The 18,627-nt window shown below is 45.6% G+C and overlaps 1 protein-coding gene across 11 annotated transcripts in view; it reads left to right on the top strand.

The window, feature by feature from the left end:
- The window catches only part of PRKAG2 (protein kinase AMP-activated non-catalytic subunit gamma 2), a 334,310-nt gene extending 329,072 nt beyond the window's left edge, over positions 1–5,238 (top strand). For 6 of the 11 annotated variants that reach the window (XM_064369769.1, XM_064369797.1, XM_064369813.1 and 3 more), the window contains 2 exons: positions 1,106–1,199; positions 4,129–5,238. In XM_064369769.1, the coding sequence (XP_064225839.1) occupies positions 1,106–1,199; positions 4,129–4,160 (126 nt within the window). In that variant the 3' untranslated portion in view covers positions 4,161–5,238. Of the gene's footprint in view, positions 1–1,105; positions 3,857–4,128 lie in introns of those variants that run through there. The other 5 variants (XM_064369721.1, XM_064369743.1, XM_064369891.1 and 2 more) reach the window with 1 other exon arrangement.
- Positions 5,239–18,627: the final 13,389 nt, after the last annotated feature.

The raw sequence follows: 18,627 nt of genomic DNA on the forward strand, positions 1-18,627 counted from the left end.
TTGATGTGCCCGCCTCCCAAAAGTGCTGAGATTAGAGGCATGAGCCACCATGCCCGGCCTGAAGCTTTTAAGAGAATAGCGACACTGCTGTTAAGAGAATAGTGACCCTGCTCCCTTCCTGCCAGTGAAATACCTGTTACAGAAACACCTCAAAGTGCTCTCCAGTCACTCATCAGAGGTTTCAGAGGAGAAAACTAGAGATGAACATAATTTATCCCATTTCATTAGAGCTCATCTATCCTTTCAAATACAATTCTTAATATGTGAACTTCATAGAGAAAATACACTACAGAAAATAAAACTCTTCTAAGAGCCATGACCTTGTTCGTTCGTTTCTGCCATCATCTGGACTTCTTTCCCATGTGTTAATAAGACAAGCATCTGACAGTTGTTAGAAACTGACATACAACTTTTAAAACTTAAAACCGTTACATTTAAGAGCATATTATAGCTACGTTGTGCTCTGTGTTTTGAGTTGTATCTTTTCTATATTAATATTTTGAAAATTGAAAACTCAGCAGGGCAGAGCTAGCTCATTTTTCTTAAAGTTATCAGGCAAATCATGTAATTAGAGACAGTAGATAGTTTCCATCTCCTGCCTGTGTCCCTTTTTTCCACCGGGGGTGTGACTGTTCAGTACAGAGCAGGTCTTCCAGGTAATCAGACAGTGACACATTGAACATCAGAGCCCAGGGCCGTTGTATGGTTCTGTCTGCTGCTAATTTCCCTCATTTATGGGATGTGTGTTGCTTTTTCCTTTTTTTGAGACAGGGTCTCACTCTGTCACCCAGGCTGGAGTGCAGTGGTGTGATCTTGGCTCACTGCAACCTCCACTTCCTGGGCCCAAGCAATCCTCCCACCTCAGCCTCCCAAGTAACTGGGACCACAGGTGCGCACTAGCACACCCAGCCACTTTCTAATTTTTTGTAGAGCGAAGTCTCACTGTATTGCCCAGGCTGGAGGGATGTGTTTATTGTATAAATGCATGACATGACATTTTTTCTAATGTCCATTTTAAACCTTTTTTTTTCTTTCTGCCTCTGTAAGCTGCATTAAACCTTTCTTTAAATTTTGATTTTCAAATGTCCTGCTTTTCTCTTTGCAGGTCCATCGGCTGGTGGTGGTGAATGAAGCAGATAGTATCGTGGGTATTATTTCCCTGTCGGACATTCTGCAGGCCCTGATCCTCACACCAGCAGGTAAAATGCTGGCTTCTGACCTTTGCCGTCAGCGTCTAGGAAGGGTGGGAGGTAGACCAGGAAGCGCAGCGTTTAAAGCACCATTTCCGCACCACCCGCCCGCAGAGCAGGGCTTTTGTATGTGGCGTTGTAAACTGTTTCCGTTTTCTTTTCAGTTTGGGAGTTTAAGTGTTCTGCTTGAGTGAGAAAAGTGTATAGAACGTATTCTAACTTAAGAGCATCCTGTCAAGGTCCAGTGGTCCCTAAACGACTTGGGAGCCATTGCCATGTTCATCCTAACCTTTTCCACGAAAAAGATCTTTTCAGGGCCGAGCAGGGTGGCTCACGCCTATAATCCCAGCACTTTGGGAGGCCGAGGCGGGCTGATCACCAAGGTCAGTAGTTCAAGACCATCCTGGCCAACATGGTGAAACCCCATCTCTACTAAAAATGCAAAATAAGCCAGGCATGGTGGCAGATGCCTATAATCCCAGCTCCTCGGTAGGCTGAGGCAGGAGAATGGCTTGAACCCGGGAAGTGGAAGTTTCAGTGAGCTGAGCTCGCGCCATTGCACTCCAGTCTGGGGGACAAGAGCGAGACTTCGTCTCAAAAAAAACATCTCTTCTGTTGTGCTTTGTGGGAGAACTGGTAACCAGAAACATATAGGGAAAGTCATTGGCTTCTAACTAATGACAGCTTCATCTTTCCTTAAAGAGAAAAAAAAAAACCTTATGTTTTGAGTAGATAAAACAGAATACCTAAACACAGACGGTTATTAATATTGTACAGACAGGGTTTCACCATGTTGGCCAGACTGTTCTCAAACTCCTGACCTTGTGATCCGCCCACCTCAGCCTCCCAAAGTGCTGGGATTACAGGCGTGAGCCACTGCGTTCGGCCCAGAAATTACATTAACTTTCAAATGGAGTGTGGATAAACTCATTTTCTGACAGATTCACTTTGAGAAAGCCCCCAGAGTCTCAGTGAGGAGCAGAGAGAGACGGAGAGGGCTTTAGACGAGGAGCTGGCCTCCTCTCATTTCACCCACTCAGTAGTAGGTGGGCTTCAGAGTTCTTAAAACCACCAGCCCTTCCTGCCTCCCTTCCTTCTTCCTCTTCTTCCCATCCCTCCACATCCCCAGCCCCAGTCAAATATAAACAACCCAGCCTTGGTCGGGGCCACGTGGACCCAGCATGGGAGTAAGCAGAATGCCCTTTGAACTCTCAGAAATCAAAGATTAAATGGTGTGTATACTACAGTATTGATTTTTCTTTAGTTCAGAAATTTCTGCTAAGACTAGTTTTTACAATTAGTCTGTAACCCAAAAATGCCTACCCTAAAGGAATCTTCACCACCTGCAAGAAACATGTCTTATTCTCTAAATGAGAACACCGAGAGAAATTCCAGTACAGCAGTGATTTTTCAGAGGTGGTCCTCAGACCAAGCATCGTCACCGTCACCTGGAATTTATTAGAAAATGTTCACGTTGGGGTCTGCCCCATATCCGTAGCTGGATTGGAATTCCTTATGATACCGTGTATACAACACGATTTGTTGAGGACAACATTCCGTGTTACTAATAACTGGATTACAAGTGAACTTTTGGAGTGGAACTCCAGGAATGCCTGCATCTGCTCGACAGCCACTGACCTGCTTCCGTGGGCAGGAGACAGCATGCCACATGCAGCAAACCTGAGGCCCCACTGTGAGGCCCAGCCCCAGCCGCCCCACCCGAGCGCTGTCTGAATGTAGGCAAGTCACTCACCTCCTTCAGCCCCAGTTTCTTCCATGGAGAAGGGGCAGGCTGGTACAGCCCCGTCTCCCTCCTAAGATGCTATGAGAAGAGCTGAAAGCCCCAGGACCAGCACTGTTAGGTGGATATCCATGGAATAGTCAGTAAGAGGCAGTTTTATGACGCGTCTCCTGTTATTTGATTAAAAGGAACTAGTGGTGATTCTTTTCACCAGGCAATGGCCACCGTCCCCCAAAGGGATACTGGTTCAATACAATAACATTTTCTCTTTTTCAAAAAATTTTTAGCAATAGTTCATTGTCAAACTTAGACTGTCCAAATGAACCCGTATGTGCGTTCATCCAGTGCCCGGGCAGTCTGATGCTAGGAGCTACAGTGTTTTAGCCACATACTGTAACAGACTGCTGATCCCTTTCAGGAGTCTAGCGTCTGGTGGAAAAATAGGAAAGAAACTCTTTTGATGAGAAAAGTAGTAGCTGTCCCTGCCAATCCGCTGTGAAATGTCCTAGCCAGATACTTGTAGGTGTTAGGTGCAATTATCCTTAGGAATATTATAAAGCTTTTTTTTTTCATTTGAGACAGAGTTTCACTCTTGTCACCCAGGCTGGAATGCAATGGCGTGATCTCGGCTCACTGTAACATCTGCCTCCCAGGTTCAAGCGATTCTCCTGCCTCAGAGCCCTGAGTAGTTGGGATTACAGGTGCCTGCCACCACGCCCAGCTGATTTTTGTATTTTTATTAGAGATGGGGTTTCACTGTGTTGGCCAGGCTGGTCTGAAACTCCTGACCTCAGATGATCCACCTGCCTCACCCTCCCAAAGTGCTGGGATTACAGGCGTGAGCCACCGTGCCTGGCCTAAAGCTTTTTTTAATACATATTTGTAAGTGTGCACAACCGAAATACCTCACACCTTCACTAAAACATACCTACATATTAGTAAATTTTTTTAGCAGTGGAACTTTTTTTTCCCAATTAAATCTGACATATTGAGAATGACAGAATGTTCCATGGATCCAAGCTGCAGGAATGGGGGCGGGAGATGGGAGCTTGGCCACCTGCTCCTTCCCACCTCGCCCTCCTCCGAAGCCTCTGGATCATCCTCCTGAGACACTGCCGTACACAGGTAGAACCCCCGGAGTAGAGAACCCTGCTGTTACCGTGAGCTTTGAAACTCTCGTCTTCCATCCACTGACAGGTGCCAAACAGAAGGAGACGGAAACAGAATGACCGCCGTGAATGTAGACGCCCTCGTAGGAGAACTTGAACAAAGTTTCTGGGTCACGTTTTGCCTCATGAACACTGGCTGCGAATGGTTAAGAATGTATATCAGGGTTTAATGATGGGTATTTCTTCCAGTGATGTTGAAATTAAGCTTAAAAAAAAAGAAAGATTTTATGTGCTTGAAGATTCAGGCTTGCATTCAAAGACTGTTTTCAGACCTTTGTCTGAAGGATTTTAAATGCTGTATGTCATTAAAGTACACTGTGTCCTGAAGTTTTCATTATTTTTCATTTCAAAGAATTCACTGGTAAGGAACAGGTGATGTGACATAAGGTGAGTGCACGGCATGTCCAGATCACAGTGCCTTATGTCCGAATACAGCAATACGTCACCGCCGCAGCCGGGGCGCACGCGTGTGAAGCAACACCGAGCTTGAATGTGGGAGTCTTGGAACCTTTTACGAAATCCGTTTGTTTTCATTAGATTTGTCAAAAATGTGTAATTTGAATATAAATAATTAAAACTTTAATGACACTTTTACACACACGTGTTTTGTTCTGGGCTACCATGTAAACGAGGCTGCTTTACAACGGCTTTATTTATTTTTACTTTCATGCAATTTTTTACACAACTTTTGGTGGGTAAACTTCACCACATCCATGAATAAACTCTCGGTGATTTTGAAATGGCAAATTTCTCATTATTTAAGTTTGAATCTGGAAAGGACGTGACTTCTGAAGCAGCCGCTGCTGGGTTTTAAAAGCTGAGGTCTCTCAAAGTGTGGAGGAGACATTGCCGTCAGGCGGGAGCCAAGTGCCGGGAAGATGTCTATTTTTTTTCTTGTGTATTGAAATGTAAAATCATGATGTTTGTGTGACTGCAGATGCGACTGTTTTTGTAAATTTTATTGTGGCATAAACAGTATTGTCATACAGTTGAAGAGAAACAATGTTTCCTCATGTAAGTGCTCTGAAAATGTTGAAACTATATATATATATATGAGGATAGTTTGATTTTTTGTTTTGGGGTTTTTTTTTCAGATTGAAAAATTAAAATAAATCCTACTATCTACCGTTTCGTTAAAGGAGTTATTTTAAATGCCTTGTATTTCAGCACCCATCGATTAAAATCCTACACGCAGTTTTGCACTCAGCTATTTCTCTAAAGAAGTACATGAATCTCATCTCTTTTCCATTATCAGGAAAAAGTGTCAGGGTTTAATTCATAAACTATCTCTCCCCAGTATTAAGTATGAATATATATTTTTTTAGTTTATTATATTTTCTTTTATTTTATTTGAGACAGTCTTGCTCTGTTACCCAGGCTGGAGTGCAGCGGCATGATTTCGGCTCACTGCAGCCTCCGCCTTCCGGGTTCAAACAATTCCTCTGCCTCAGCCTCCCATGTAGCTGGGATCACAGGCACGCGCCACCAAGCCCAGGTAATTCTTGTTGTTGTATTTTTAGTGGAAACGGGGTTTCACCATGTTGACCAGGCAGGTCGCAAACTCCTGACTTCAGGCAAACTGCCCACCTCAGCCTCCCAGAGTGCTGGGATTACCCGTGTGAGCTACCACACCTGGCTGAGTATGAATATGTTTAATTTAAAATCGCCAACAAAGTTTGTGTGTGTGTGTGTGTGTGTGTGTGTGCGCGCGCTATGTCAGTTTTTTTTTCCTAGGAGGCCAAATATGATAGAACAAATGTGTATGTTTTCCCCATAGAAACAATAGTGGCTGTGACTTAAGCTAATGGTAAGATTGGAAACGTCACAAAGCTGCCAGAACAACAGTTTTGAAACTCACATTATCAATCTGCTCCTTGTTTGCGTACCCAACGCATAACACGTAAGTATGTGTGCAGACTGCGTATCTGCATACAGGTGATGTGGCACATATAGGTACAGTGACAGGCCGTGTACAGATGCTTCAGTCAAAGACAGACTGCATAGACGACAGTGGCGCCATTAGATTATCATACCATCTTTTTACCTTACCTTTCTGTTTAGATGCACGAATACTTGCCATGTGTTACAGCTGTCTACAGTAACACGCTGTACAGTTTGGTAGCCTAGGAGCCGTAGGCCATACCATATAACCTAGGCGTGTAGTGGGCTGTACCATCTAGGTTTGCGTAAGTACACATGCTATGATGTTCACACAAAGATGAAATCACCTAGGCCAGATGCAGTGGCTCACGCTTGTAATGCCAGCACTTTGGGAGGCCAAGGCGGGCGGATCACCAGAGGTCAAGAGTTCGAGACCAGCCTGGCCAACATGGTAAAACCCTGTCTCTACTAAAATTAGAAAAATTAGCCTGGCATGGTGATAGGCGCCTGTAATCCCAGCTACTTGGAAGGCTGAGGCAGGAGAATCACTTGAACTCAGGAGGCAGAGGTTACAATGAACCGAGATCATACCACCGGACTCCAGCCTGGGCAGCAGAGCAAGATTCCATCTGAAAAAAAAAAAAAAGATAAAATCACCTAACAACACATTTATCAATGCAGGTATATAGGTAACTACATATATAGTTATATAGTTGACGTGGCATATATCTAGGTGTATAGGTGACATAGCACCAAGCGCTTTTTCCTGCCAACCACTCGGCCACATGCTGTGTATATGATCTTTTTTAATCTTCACACAATATCATGAGGTAGTCTTTATTATCACAGAAATGTTAACTAATTTGGCCAAGTTCATACCACACCAAATTTGAGGCCTTTGAAACAGTCTAATACCAAATTCTATGCTTGTTTGTTTGTTTTTGAAATAAGCTCTCACTGTCACCCAGGCTGGAGTGCAGTAGTGGAATCGTGGCTCACTGCAAACTTTACCTCCTGGGCTTAAGCGATCCTCCCAGCTCAGCCTCCTGAGTCGCTGGGACTACAGGCATGTGCTACCATGCTCAGCTAATTTAATGGGGTTTTTTTTCTTTCTTTTTTGTAGAGATGCGATTTCCCTATGTTGCCCAAGCTGGTCTCAAACTCCTGGGCTCAAGCAATCCTCCCACCTTGGCCTCCCAAAGTGCTGGGACTACAGGCATGAGCTACTGCACCTGGCTATAGCCTATGCTCTTAATCCCAGTTCCAAATGGCTACTGTGGGCTAAACTGTGTCCCCCAAAAACATATAATGTCATCCTCACCCCTGGTTACTTGGGCATGTGACCTTATTGGAAATCATGTCTTTGCAGATATAATCAAGTTAAGATGAAGTCATTAGATTGGACTTTAATCCAGTATGACCAGTGTCCTTCTAAGAAGAGGGAAATTTGGACACAGATGCTGTTTGAGTTCATTCTGTGCTGCTATAACAGAATACCACAGAGTAATTTATTAACAACAGAACTAGAGGCTGGGAAGTCCAAAATCAAGGGGCCACATCTGATGAGGGTCTTCCTCCTGAGTCACAGCATGGCCAAGGGCATCACAAGGCAAGAGGGAGCCATAGTTTTTTTTCGAGATGGAGTCTGACTCACCCAGGCTGGAATGAAGTGGTGCGATCTTGGCTCACTGCAATCTCCACCTCCCAGGTTCAACTTTCCTGACTCAGCCTCCCGAGTAGCTGGAATTACAGGCGTGCACCACCTTGCCCGGCTAATTTTTTTGTATTTTTAGTAGAGATGGCATTTTGCCATGTTGGCCAAGCTGGTCTGAAACTTCTGACCTCAGGTGATCCACCTGCCTCAGTCTCCCAAAGTGCTGGGATTATAGACATGAACCACCACACCCAGCCCAAACTTGCCTTTATAACAAACCCCATGCTCACCATAAGGACGTTAATCCATTCCATTCTTCCTCCTAAATGTCCTACCTCTCAATGCTGTTGCACTGGGCATTGGGCTTCCGACGTGAACTTTAGGGGACACATTGAAACCACAGGAGATCCACAAAGAGAACAGCATGTGACACTGGAGGCAGAGGCTGGGGTGACGCATGCACAGACAGAAATGCCAAGGATTGGCATAACCCCGAAAGCTAAGGGAATGTGGAACAGATTCTCCCCAGAGCCTGCAGAGGAGCGTGGCCCTGCAACACTTTGATTTCAGCCTTCTGACCTCCAAAGCTGAATCTATGGCCCCTGTTTTTTAAGATTTTTTTTGTTTTTGTTTTGTTTTGTTTTGTTTTGTTTTTTGAGACGGAGTTTCGCTCTTCTTACCCAGGCTGGAGTGCAATGGCGCGATCTCGGCTCACCGCAACCTCCGCCTCCTGGGTTCAGGCAATTCTCCTGCCTCAGCCTCCTGAGTAGCTGGGATTACAGGCACACGCCACCACGCCCAGCTAATTTTTTGTATTTTTAGTAGAGACGGGGTTTCACCATATTGACCAGGATGGTCTCGATCTCTTGACCTCGTGATCCACCCGCCTCGGCCTCCCAAAGTGCTGGGATTACAGGCGTGAGCCACTGCGCCCGGCCTTGTTTTGTTTTTGAGACGCAGTCTCACTCTGTCGCCCAGGCTGGAGTGCAATGGCACTATCTTGGCTCACTGCAACCTTTGCCTGCCAGGTTCAGGCGATTCTGCTGCCTCAGCCTCCTGAGTAGCTGGGATTACAGGCACCTGCCACCAGGCCCAGCTAATTTGTGTATTTTTAGTAGAGATGGGGTTTCACCATGTTGGTCAGGCTGGTCTTGAACTCCTGGCCTCATGATCCACCCGCCTCAGCTTCCCAAAGTGCTGTGATTGCAGGTGTGAGCCACCACGTCTGGCCTGTCCCTTGTTTTAAGCCAGCCAGTTTGTGATACTTTGTGCAGCCCCAGGAAGCTAATACAAATGCCGCTATTTGCACCCTATTTTACTGATTTTTTTTTCTGCAATACAAGTTTTGATGTTTTTAACCCTTTTTCACCATTAGGTAAGATCAAAGCCTCAATCTCAATAACAGAGAAGCTGGACCTAGGAAGCACAAAAGGGCACCCAAGACAGCACGTTAGAAGTCTCTCCTCCCAGAGGGAGCCCTGAGGGAAAGAGATTCCTAGCTGGGAGCAGAATTTAAGTGTCACTTTGAGTGAATCCATCTTAAATGCTTCATCAAGAAGACAAGGGGATGCATTGCAAGCTAAAAGAGCTACAGCCCCACTCAGGAAAGGACGGAGGCCCTTGTTGCCTCCCAAAACATTTCTTGTGTTCGCCCTTTGGGCTGACTGCTGAAGCAGGGGCAGCGGAAATCCAGGCGCATCCCACAGTGGACGTGCAGTCGCCGTGACAAGCTCAAGCTTCCCCGGATCCTCCCCACCCTATGCCTCTAGCCTTAAAACTGGTTCTTCAGTTCTCTGGATCTCAATTTCCAGATCTGTAAAATGGGAATAACAGCACCTTCTGAATGCATTTGGGAAGCTTAAGTGAAATCATATAAGTAAAACACTTGGCACGTAAAACACCATGTTAAGTGAGATCATGTGAATAAAACAGATGTACAAGCAGCAAAAGCAAAAACAGACAAGTGGATCCCATCAAAATGCGAAGCTTCTGCACAGCCAAGGACGCGCCCCACAGAGATGTTCACTGTCACTCCCCAAGCTGTTCATGGCCTTGCACTTGGGAGATCAAATGCAAGAGCATCGATCAGTGCTTTTTTCCCGCAGCAGATTCCTCACTTAGCCTTCTATTTAATTTTTTAAAAGGAAGGAAGAAAGACCTCAGATCAAACAGTGGTCAAACCTATCATGTCTTCTTACAAAAAAAAAAAAATCAAACTTGAATCAGATCAAGCCACTTAAGTCTAACTATTTGCGTATATAGGAAATGCAGACAGAAGAACCCAAAAAATAAGCATAGAATGGGCAAATCCACATAACCTGTATTCTTCAACAGATACGTTGGAAGAAAACAAAGTGCGGGAGGGGGAATGCACACAGCTACAGAGGCCAAATTCAATGTGGGGACCCTTTTTAAAAATGAGTTGTTAATTCAGAGATTTGAATATAGACTGAGTAGTTGACAACACTGAGGAATTCCAGGATTTCTTTAGACAGGATCATGGTATTATGGATATGGTTTTGTCTTTTTTTTTTTGAGACCGAGTCTCACTCAGCCATCCAGGCTGGAGTAGTGGCACAATCTCGGCTCACTGCAACCACCATCTCCCGGATTTAAGTGATTCTTCTGTCTCAGCCTCCCGAGCAGCTGGGATTACAGGCACCTGCCATCATGCCCAGCTAATTTTTGTATTTTAGTAGAGACAGGTTTCACCATGTTGGCCAGGCTGGTCTTGAACTCCTCAGTTTTATCTTTTTAAAAAATGAGTCACCCCCACCTCCTCAGTCCTTGGCTGGACACAGTGGCTCACACCTGTAATCCCAGCACTTTGGAAGGACAAGACAGGAGGGTCGCTTGAGTCCAGGAGTTTGAAAACAGCCTGGACAACAGTGAGACCTCATCTCTACAAAGAAATCAAAAAGTTAGCCAGGGCATGGTGGCATGTGCCTGTAGTCCCAGCTACACAGGAGGCTGAGGTGGGAGGATCCCTTGAGCCCAGGAGGGTGAGGCTATAGTGAGCCATGATCACACCACTGCACTCCAGCCTGAGCAATAAAGTGAGAGCCTGTCTCAAACAAACAAGTCCTCATCTGCTAGAGACACATACTGCAATGTTTATCCATGAACTGATGCAATGTTTGGAATTCACTTTAGAATCATCCAGAGGAACAGAGGTGGGAGAGTGGCTTGGGGGACAGATGCAACAAGACTGGCCAGGCGTTGATTACTGTGACAGAGCTAAGGACGAGATTGAAATGTTCCATAATAAAAAGTTGTTCCTAAAATGTTAACAAATTTTTTTTAGAAAAGTAAACCACTTTCTTTCCTTTCAAAGTAACTGTATCTTAACTGAGACAAAATTAAAATGTATCTGATAGGAAAGATATGGCTGAGAGTTAAAAACAGGCACTTGAGATTTTTCAAATGGCAACAGATTCATTTCCTGGTACTTTGAAATGCATTCATTAGAAATAGGGCATGCTACTATTATTAGCACATTGAAAGGAAACTCACTCAAAGTAACGGTATTATAGATTGCAGGCATCTTAGCACAACACAAGTGGTGGTGAATACTTTTGATGTGTTCATAATACTTCCCCCCATAAAGTCCTGTTTATGCTATAAATTAGCTGACCCAAATGTTTTTTTTTTTAAAAAAATTATGTGCTTTTAAGAAGTGTAAACATTTTTCAAAAAAAGAAAACAGGGTGCACTTTCTTCTGTTATTTGCAAATTGTTTTAGAGAAGGAATGCTCCTTCCTCTGTTTGTGAAACTGATCATCTGAGGATCCCGGGCAGCACATGTTGGAAAGTGAAATGACAGGCCAAGTGGCAGCCTCACACGCCTGCCTGGCCATTGTTACTTTCAAGTGTGTGGTCATTGAAGGAAAGAAGGCGCTGACCTTGAGGGCAAACTCCTCCTTCCAGCCCCCATTTCACATTTCCCTAGACCCCACGCTCAAGACCCAAAGAAGAAGGCCAACCCACAACCCCGCCAGACACTTGCTGGCTTCGCTTCCTTCCTTCTAGTTCAGATTCCAATGTTTGTAGCCAACGTCACCAACATCATCTACCCCACCGTGCCCCTCTTCACCTGAAAAGCCCCCCATCCCTGAATGACCTCCCTCGCTGCCTTGCTCAACCTCAGCAATCACTTTTTCATTTGCTTAGTGCTCTGTTTATCTATCACTAATTCATCCCCCAAAACTCTTAGAAAACATAGGGGAAAAGCTCCCCGACATTGGTCTTGGCAAAGACTTCTTGATATGACACCAAAAGCACAGCAACAACAGTGAAAATATACAAATGGGATTACATCAAACTAAAAAGCTTCTGCACATCAGAGGACACAATCAACGGAGTGAAGAGGCAATGATACATTGCAAGAAAATATTTGTAAGCCATACATCTGATAAAAGGTTAATAACAAAATATGTAAGGAACTCCTACAAATCAATGGCAAAAAAACTAACAACCTGATTCAAATATGGGCTAAGGACTTAAATAGACATTTCTCCAAGGAAGATATACGCAAGGCCCAGCATCACTAACCATCAGAGAAATGTCAAAGCCACGACGACGTATCACCCCACTCCTGTTAGGATGGCTGTTATCAAAAAGACCTAAGGCAACAAGAGTTGGCAAAGGCGTGGAGGGAACCCTTGTACACGGTTGGTGGGAAAGCAAAATGGCGCAGCTGCTCTGGAAGTGTTGTAGAAACCTGAGGCTCCTTGCAGTGACTTGCACCTCAGGCACTCTGTGTTTCTGTTCTTCTCAGAGACCTCCCTCCTGTACCTTCCCTTCCTCCTGCTTCCTTCTGGATGAATGACTTTTCTAGACCTGCTGCCCAGCCAGAGGCTGGCCAGTTTGACTAGTTCTTTCTGAAAACAACATTTTGCGGTCAGCCACGGTGCCTCATGCCTGTAATCCCAGCACTTTGGGAAGCCAAGGTGGACGGATCGTTTGAGGCCAGGAGTTCGAGACCAGCCTGGCCAACATGGTGACACCCCGTCTCTACTAAAAATATAAAAATTATCTGGGCATGGTTTGCGGGGGGCGCCTGTAATTCTAGCTACTCAGGAGGCTGAGGCAGGAGACTCACTTGAAACTGGGGGGCAGAAGTTGCAATGAGTGGAGATTGCACCACACTCCAGCCTGGGAGACAAAGCAAGACTGACTCAAAACAAAAATAAAAACAAAAACACTTTGCCCTATGGATAATATTAACATTCGTTTTCCATGTCTTCAGTGTCTGTCCTCCTCTCTCCTTTCTGCTTTCCTTTATTCTTTGTCCTAATTGTAAGGCCAGTTGCCTTGCCGGGAGCTCGGATGCTCCCCTCACCTTGCCGGGAGCTCAGATGCTCACCCCTCCCTCACCGGGAGCTTGGACGCACCCCCCTCCCTCGCCGGGAGCTCGGATGCACCCCCACTTCACTGGGAGCCCGAACAAAAGCCCTGCCAGGACCTGCCTGATACCATTTTGTCCCATCCGGGCCCCACTCCCTGCCTACCATTTTGTCCCATCCGAGCCCCACTCCCTGCCTACCATTTTGTCCCATCCGAGCCCCACTCCCTGCCTGCCGTTTTGTACCATCCGGGCCCCACTCCCCACCATTTTGTCCCATCCAGGCCCCACTCACCTTGAGCACAACCAATCAAACTCCTTCAGTCCCTATAAAACCCCACGTCTGGCTGGGCGCGGTGGCTCAAGCCTGTAATCCCAGCACTTTGGGAGGCCGAGGTGGGTGGATCACGAGGTCAAGAGATCGAGACCATCCTGGTCAACATGGTGAAACCCCATCTCTACTAATACAAAAAATTAGCTGGGCATGGTGGCGCGTGCCTGTAATCCCAGCTACTCAGGAGGCTGAGGCAGGAGAATTGCCTGAAACTAGGAGGCGGAGGTTGCGGTGAGCCGAGATCGCGCCATTGCACTCCAGCCTGGGTAACGAGCGAAACTCCGTCTCAAAAAAAAAAAAAAAAAAACCCACATCTAAGAGGAGTCCGCGCGACTTTTCCAGCCCCTCCTGTTGGACCGCAGAACCTCATCCGGGAGCCTGAATAAATCTCTTCACATCAGATCTTCTCGTGCTGGCCTCAGTTTCTTCTCTTTAAGCTCGGCGAGAACAAACCTTACACGAACGTTCTTGTTGTTGCTGTTGTTCGTGTTTTGAGACAAGGTCTCACTCTGTTGCCCAGGCTGGAGTGCAGTGTCACAATCATAGCTCCCTGCAGCCTCAAACTCCCAGGCTGAAGTGATCTTCCTGCCTCAACCTCGCAAGTAGCTGAGACATCAGGCGTGTGCCACCATGCCCAGCTAATTTTTTGTATTTTTTGTAAAGATGGGGTTTTGCTATGTTGCCCAGGCTGGTCTTAAACTCCTGAGCTCAAGCAATCTGTCCTCCTCAGCCTCCCAAAGTACTGGGACTACAGGCATGAGCCAATGCGCCCAGTCCTAATTTACAAGATGTTACAAAGCTGTTTAACATTCAGTCTTTTTTCCCCCTAAAGTAAGCATTTAAGCTTAACATTTTCCCTTTTGTGGCATCTCAAAACTTTTGACTCATAGTACTCATTTGTAGCATTTTTCTTATTCAGTTCTAAATATTTTCTAATTTTCCTTCTGATTTTTTGATCCATGAATTATGTAGATGTCTATTTCCTATTTTCCAGAAGTATGGAGTTCTCTTTTCTATGTCTTGTTATTGACTCCTAACTAATTTGCATTGTGGTTAGGGAACAGGAATAGTGTGAGAAACTCTTGGAAATTTGTTGAGACTTGCTTTCTGACCCATTACAGGGCCGATTCTCATAAGTGGTTTATATATGCTTGGAAAGAATGTGTATTCTCCTTTTGTTGCGTGCACTGTTCTACAGGTGTTTGTTAACAAGTCTGGTAACTTTATTATCAAATCCTCCCTATCCTTACTGATTTTTAGAAACGACTTAATCTGTCAATTACTGAGAGAAAAGTATTCAAATTTCCCACTTGACTTCTCTTTTCAGTTCTGTTGAGTTTTGCTTAACTTATTTTCCATAAATAGAATTAGCCTAATCATCATATACTGCTTTGGCTATTTAAAGTTTTTTTTGACTGGACATGGTGGCTCACACCTGTAATCCCAGCATATTGGGAGGCCAAGGTGGGTGGATCACCTGAGGTCAGAAGTTTGAGACTAGACTGGTCAACAAGGTGAGACCGTGTTGTATAAAAATATACAAATTAGTCGGGTCTGGTGGTGCGCACCTGTAGTCCCAGCTATTGGGGAGGCTGAGGTGGGAGGATCACTTGAACCCAGGAGGTGGAGGTTGCAGTGAGCCAAGATTGCACCACTGCCCTCTAGCCTGGGCAACAGAGTGAGACCCTGTCTCAAAAATAAAATGCCAGGCATGGTGGCTCACGCCTGTAATCCCAGCTTTGGGAGACCAAGGCAGGTGGACCACCTGAGGTCAGGAGTTCAAGACCAGCCTGGCCAACGTGGTGAAACCCCCGTCTCTACTAAAAATGCAAAAATTAGCTGGGTGTGGTTGCAGGTGGCTGTAATCCCAGCTACTTGGGAGGCTGAGACAAGAGAAATCACTTGCACCCAGGAGGCGGAGGTTGCAGTGAGCCAAGATCACACCACTGCACTCCAGCCTGGGTGACAAGAATGAAACTCCATCTCAAAAAAAATAAAAAATAAAAATAAAATTCAGTTTTCTTTCCAGCTAACAATACATGCTAGAGAGGAAGGTTTGTTGTTGTTGTTGTTGTTGTTTTGAGACGGAGTCTCACTCTGACACCCAGCCTGGAGTGCAGTGGCACAATCTTGGCTCACTGCAACGTCTACCTCCTGGGTTCAAGTGATTCTCCCGCCTCAGCCTTCTGAGTAGCCAGGACTACAGATGCGTGCCACCACGCCTGGCTAATTTTTTGTATTTTTAGTAGAGATGGGGTTTCACTATGTTAGCCAGGAAGGTCTCGATCTCCTGACCTCATGATCCACCCACCTCGGCCTCACAAAGTGCTGGGATTACAGGCATGAGCCACCGTGCCTGGCCGAGGGAGTTTTAAGAGACAGCAGTAGAAAAGAATTAGGTTGTGATAACTAATTTTAATAGGTAGTTTTTAGGCCAGGTCCAGTGGCTCACTGCTGTAATCCCAGCATTTTGGAAGGCCAGGGTGGGAGGATCACTTGAGGCCAGGAGATTGAGGCTACAGTGAGCTATGATTGTGCCACTGCACTCTAGCCTGGGTGACAGAGTGAGACCCTGGCTCTGTTAAAAAATATATATATAGTGGTCTTCTTATGCAGTATTTCTTTCCAATGTTCTCTTTGTTTTGCTCTCATGACACTCTTATTTGAAATTGAGATTTATTGGTGCCAGTCCAGGGACGGAAGCAGGGAGTCCATGAAAAGTGCTCTTCTCACCACCCCTCTCTCCCCAGCTCTGAATTCTGAACATCCCAACTCAACACCACACTTGTGACATCAGGCTGCAGCCTGAAATTAAATGTGGATGAGAAGGAAGAGTTTAGGAGGCATTAGGGCTTGTGTTTCTGTGACTCACTAAAGGAATGCTGCCTTATTTGGTATCGCAGTGTTTGGTACGCCAGGAACAATGCAAGCTGCTAGGACTTGGGACTGGCGAGGAGACTACCTTTTCCTAAGATGGGAAAAGAGCCACAGTGAACTCAGGTGCATTCCAGGCAGACCCATCTAGGAAAGGGCATGTCCATGTCAGTTGAACACCTGGAAATTGATTCTCTTTCCATTGTCTGTTCCTGTGCATCTCTTGGACAGCTTTTTTTTTTGAGACAGAGCCTTGCTCTGTTGCCCATGCTGGAGTGCAGCGGCGTGATCTCAGCTCACTACAACTTCCTCCTGGGTTCAGGCAATTCTTCTGCCTCAGGCTCCTGAGTAGCTGGGACTACAGGCATGCACCACCACATACTTTCGTAGTTTTAGTAGAGACAGGGTTTTGCCCTGTTGGCCAGGTTGGTCTTGAACTCCTGGCCTCAAGTGATTCTCCTGCTTCGGCCTCCCAAGGTGCTAGGATTATAGTTGTGAGCCACTGCACCCGGCCTCTTGGACAGCTTTTGCATACTCCTGGGGCACGAAGACCTCAAATTCGTTAAATGTATCCTGATCCCGCAGGAGACTAGGATCCATCTGTGCCTCTTCTAAGTACATCTCCTGGACTCTAGCCCTGCATGTAACCACAGAGAAGGCTGAATGAGGTGCCAAGAGCTTCATCCTAGGAAATCTGGATTAAATGGACCATTTCTCAGAGATGATCTGAATCAAATTGGAAAATACCTGCCAACCTCCCTGGGCATCACAATCAAAGTTGAAAGTCAGCCCTTGGCCGGGCGCAGTGACTCACGCCTGTAATCCCAGCACTTTGAGAGGCCGAGGCAGGTGGATCACGAGGTCAAGAGATCGAGACCATCCTGGTCAACATGGTGAAACCCCGTCTCTACTAAAAATACAAAAAATTAGCTGGGCATGGTGGCACGTGCCTGTAATCCCAGCTACTCAGGAAGCTGAGGCAGGAGAATTGCCTGAACCCAGGAGGCAGAGGTTGCAGTGAGCCGAGATCAGGCCATTGCACTCCAGCCTGGGTAACAAGAGTAAAACTCCATCTCAAAAAAAAAAAAGCCCTCTATCAGCTCATGAGCTCACTCTGCTTCCAGAAGTATCGACCAGTATCAGGTTCAAGTTACACCTAGCAAGCAGTTTCTAGAAATAGCCTTTGTAAGGAAAGGTACCGTGCTGCTTTCCTCTAGGAGAAATATGTGCCGAGCAGGTCTTATGCCACATGTGCAGGGATGCTCTTTAATTTCCAACCTTCAGCATGGGACAAAACATGGGGATAGGGCATGGCGAAGTCCTAGGAACAGGACTGCGGGGAGGACAGGCACTGTGCCCTGCCTGTCTCCAGGCTGCGGCTCCTCACTTGGCCGAGCCTGGGGAGGAAGAGAAGCTGCTAGCAGGTGAGGAGCTTAGCCAGAGGCCTCTCGAAACCATGCAGTGTCCCTGTCTGGGGCAGTTTGACCACAGGAGGAGAATGGAGGGAATGAACACAGCGATTTCATTAATGTCTCTAAGAATAGAATTAGCGTAAGTTGCCATTTGAGTTAGTTAAATATTCGTGAGAAAGGTATAAAAATGAACTGTTTTTACTCTTCAAACATATTCTATGACATTTATAATCTATGATTATCTGGTTTAATTTTAAAAATGGTATTTATACCAAAATAACAATTGGCATGTAGCTTTTTGGAAATCACTGTGGTTGTTTCCAAAGTATCCAACCGTAGAAAGCACAAAAGCGGCTGTCACAGTGTGTGCTCTGGAGCCAGTCAGGCTGCCTTCCAGTCACCACACGACAGCGGGAGCAGTCGGGCAGGCTGGCAGCCCTAAACCTCAGCTTTCTGCTTGTTAAATGGAGATACTGAATCACACCTATCCTCATAGAGTCAGTGTGAATGTTAGTCAAGGTAATGCATAGAAGGCACTTGAAACCAAGTAGAAGCTCCATAGATTGCTATGATTGTTGGAGCAGATTATGAAAAATACAATGGAATATCACACAGACGTTCAAAAGTCTCCTGCGCATAGATGCATTTTTGCCACATAGGTGGCATTCAATAGTAAGGACAGGATGATTTCATTGTTGTAGGCTCTAAATGCATAGAGATGTGATTAGAAAAAGTCTACAAGTACATTATACCAAAGTGCTAATAGGAGTTACCTCTGGATAATGGAATTTCAAGAGATTTTTAAGTGTTATTTCTTTTATGCATTTTATTACACCTGTATACAAAACAATAATTTTTTGGCCGGGTGTGATGGCTCACTCCTGTATTCCCAGCACTCTGGGAGGCTGAGGCGGGTGGATCACTCGAGGTCAGGAGTTCAACACCAGCCTGGCCAACATTGTGAAACCCTGTCTCTACTAAAAAAATAAAATAAAATAAAATAAAATAAAATAAATATAAAAATAAGC

Source organism: Aotus nancymaae, unplaced genomic scaffold (genome assembly GCF_030222135.1).
Source record: "Aotus nancymaae isolate 86718 unplaced genomic scaffold, 86718_ANA_hifiasm-v0.15.2.pri h1tg000002l, whole genome shotgun sequence".
NCBI classification, from domain to species: domain Eukaryota; kingdom Metazoa; phylum Chordata; class Mammalia; order Primates; family Aotidae; genus Aotus; species Aotus nancymaae.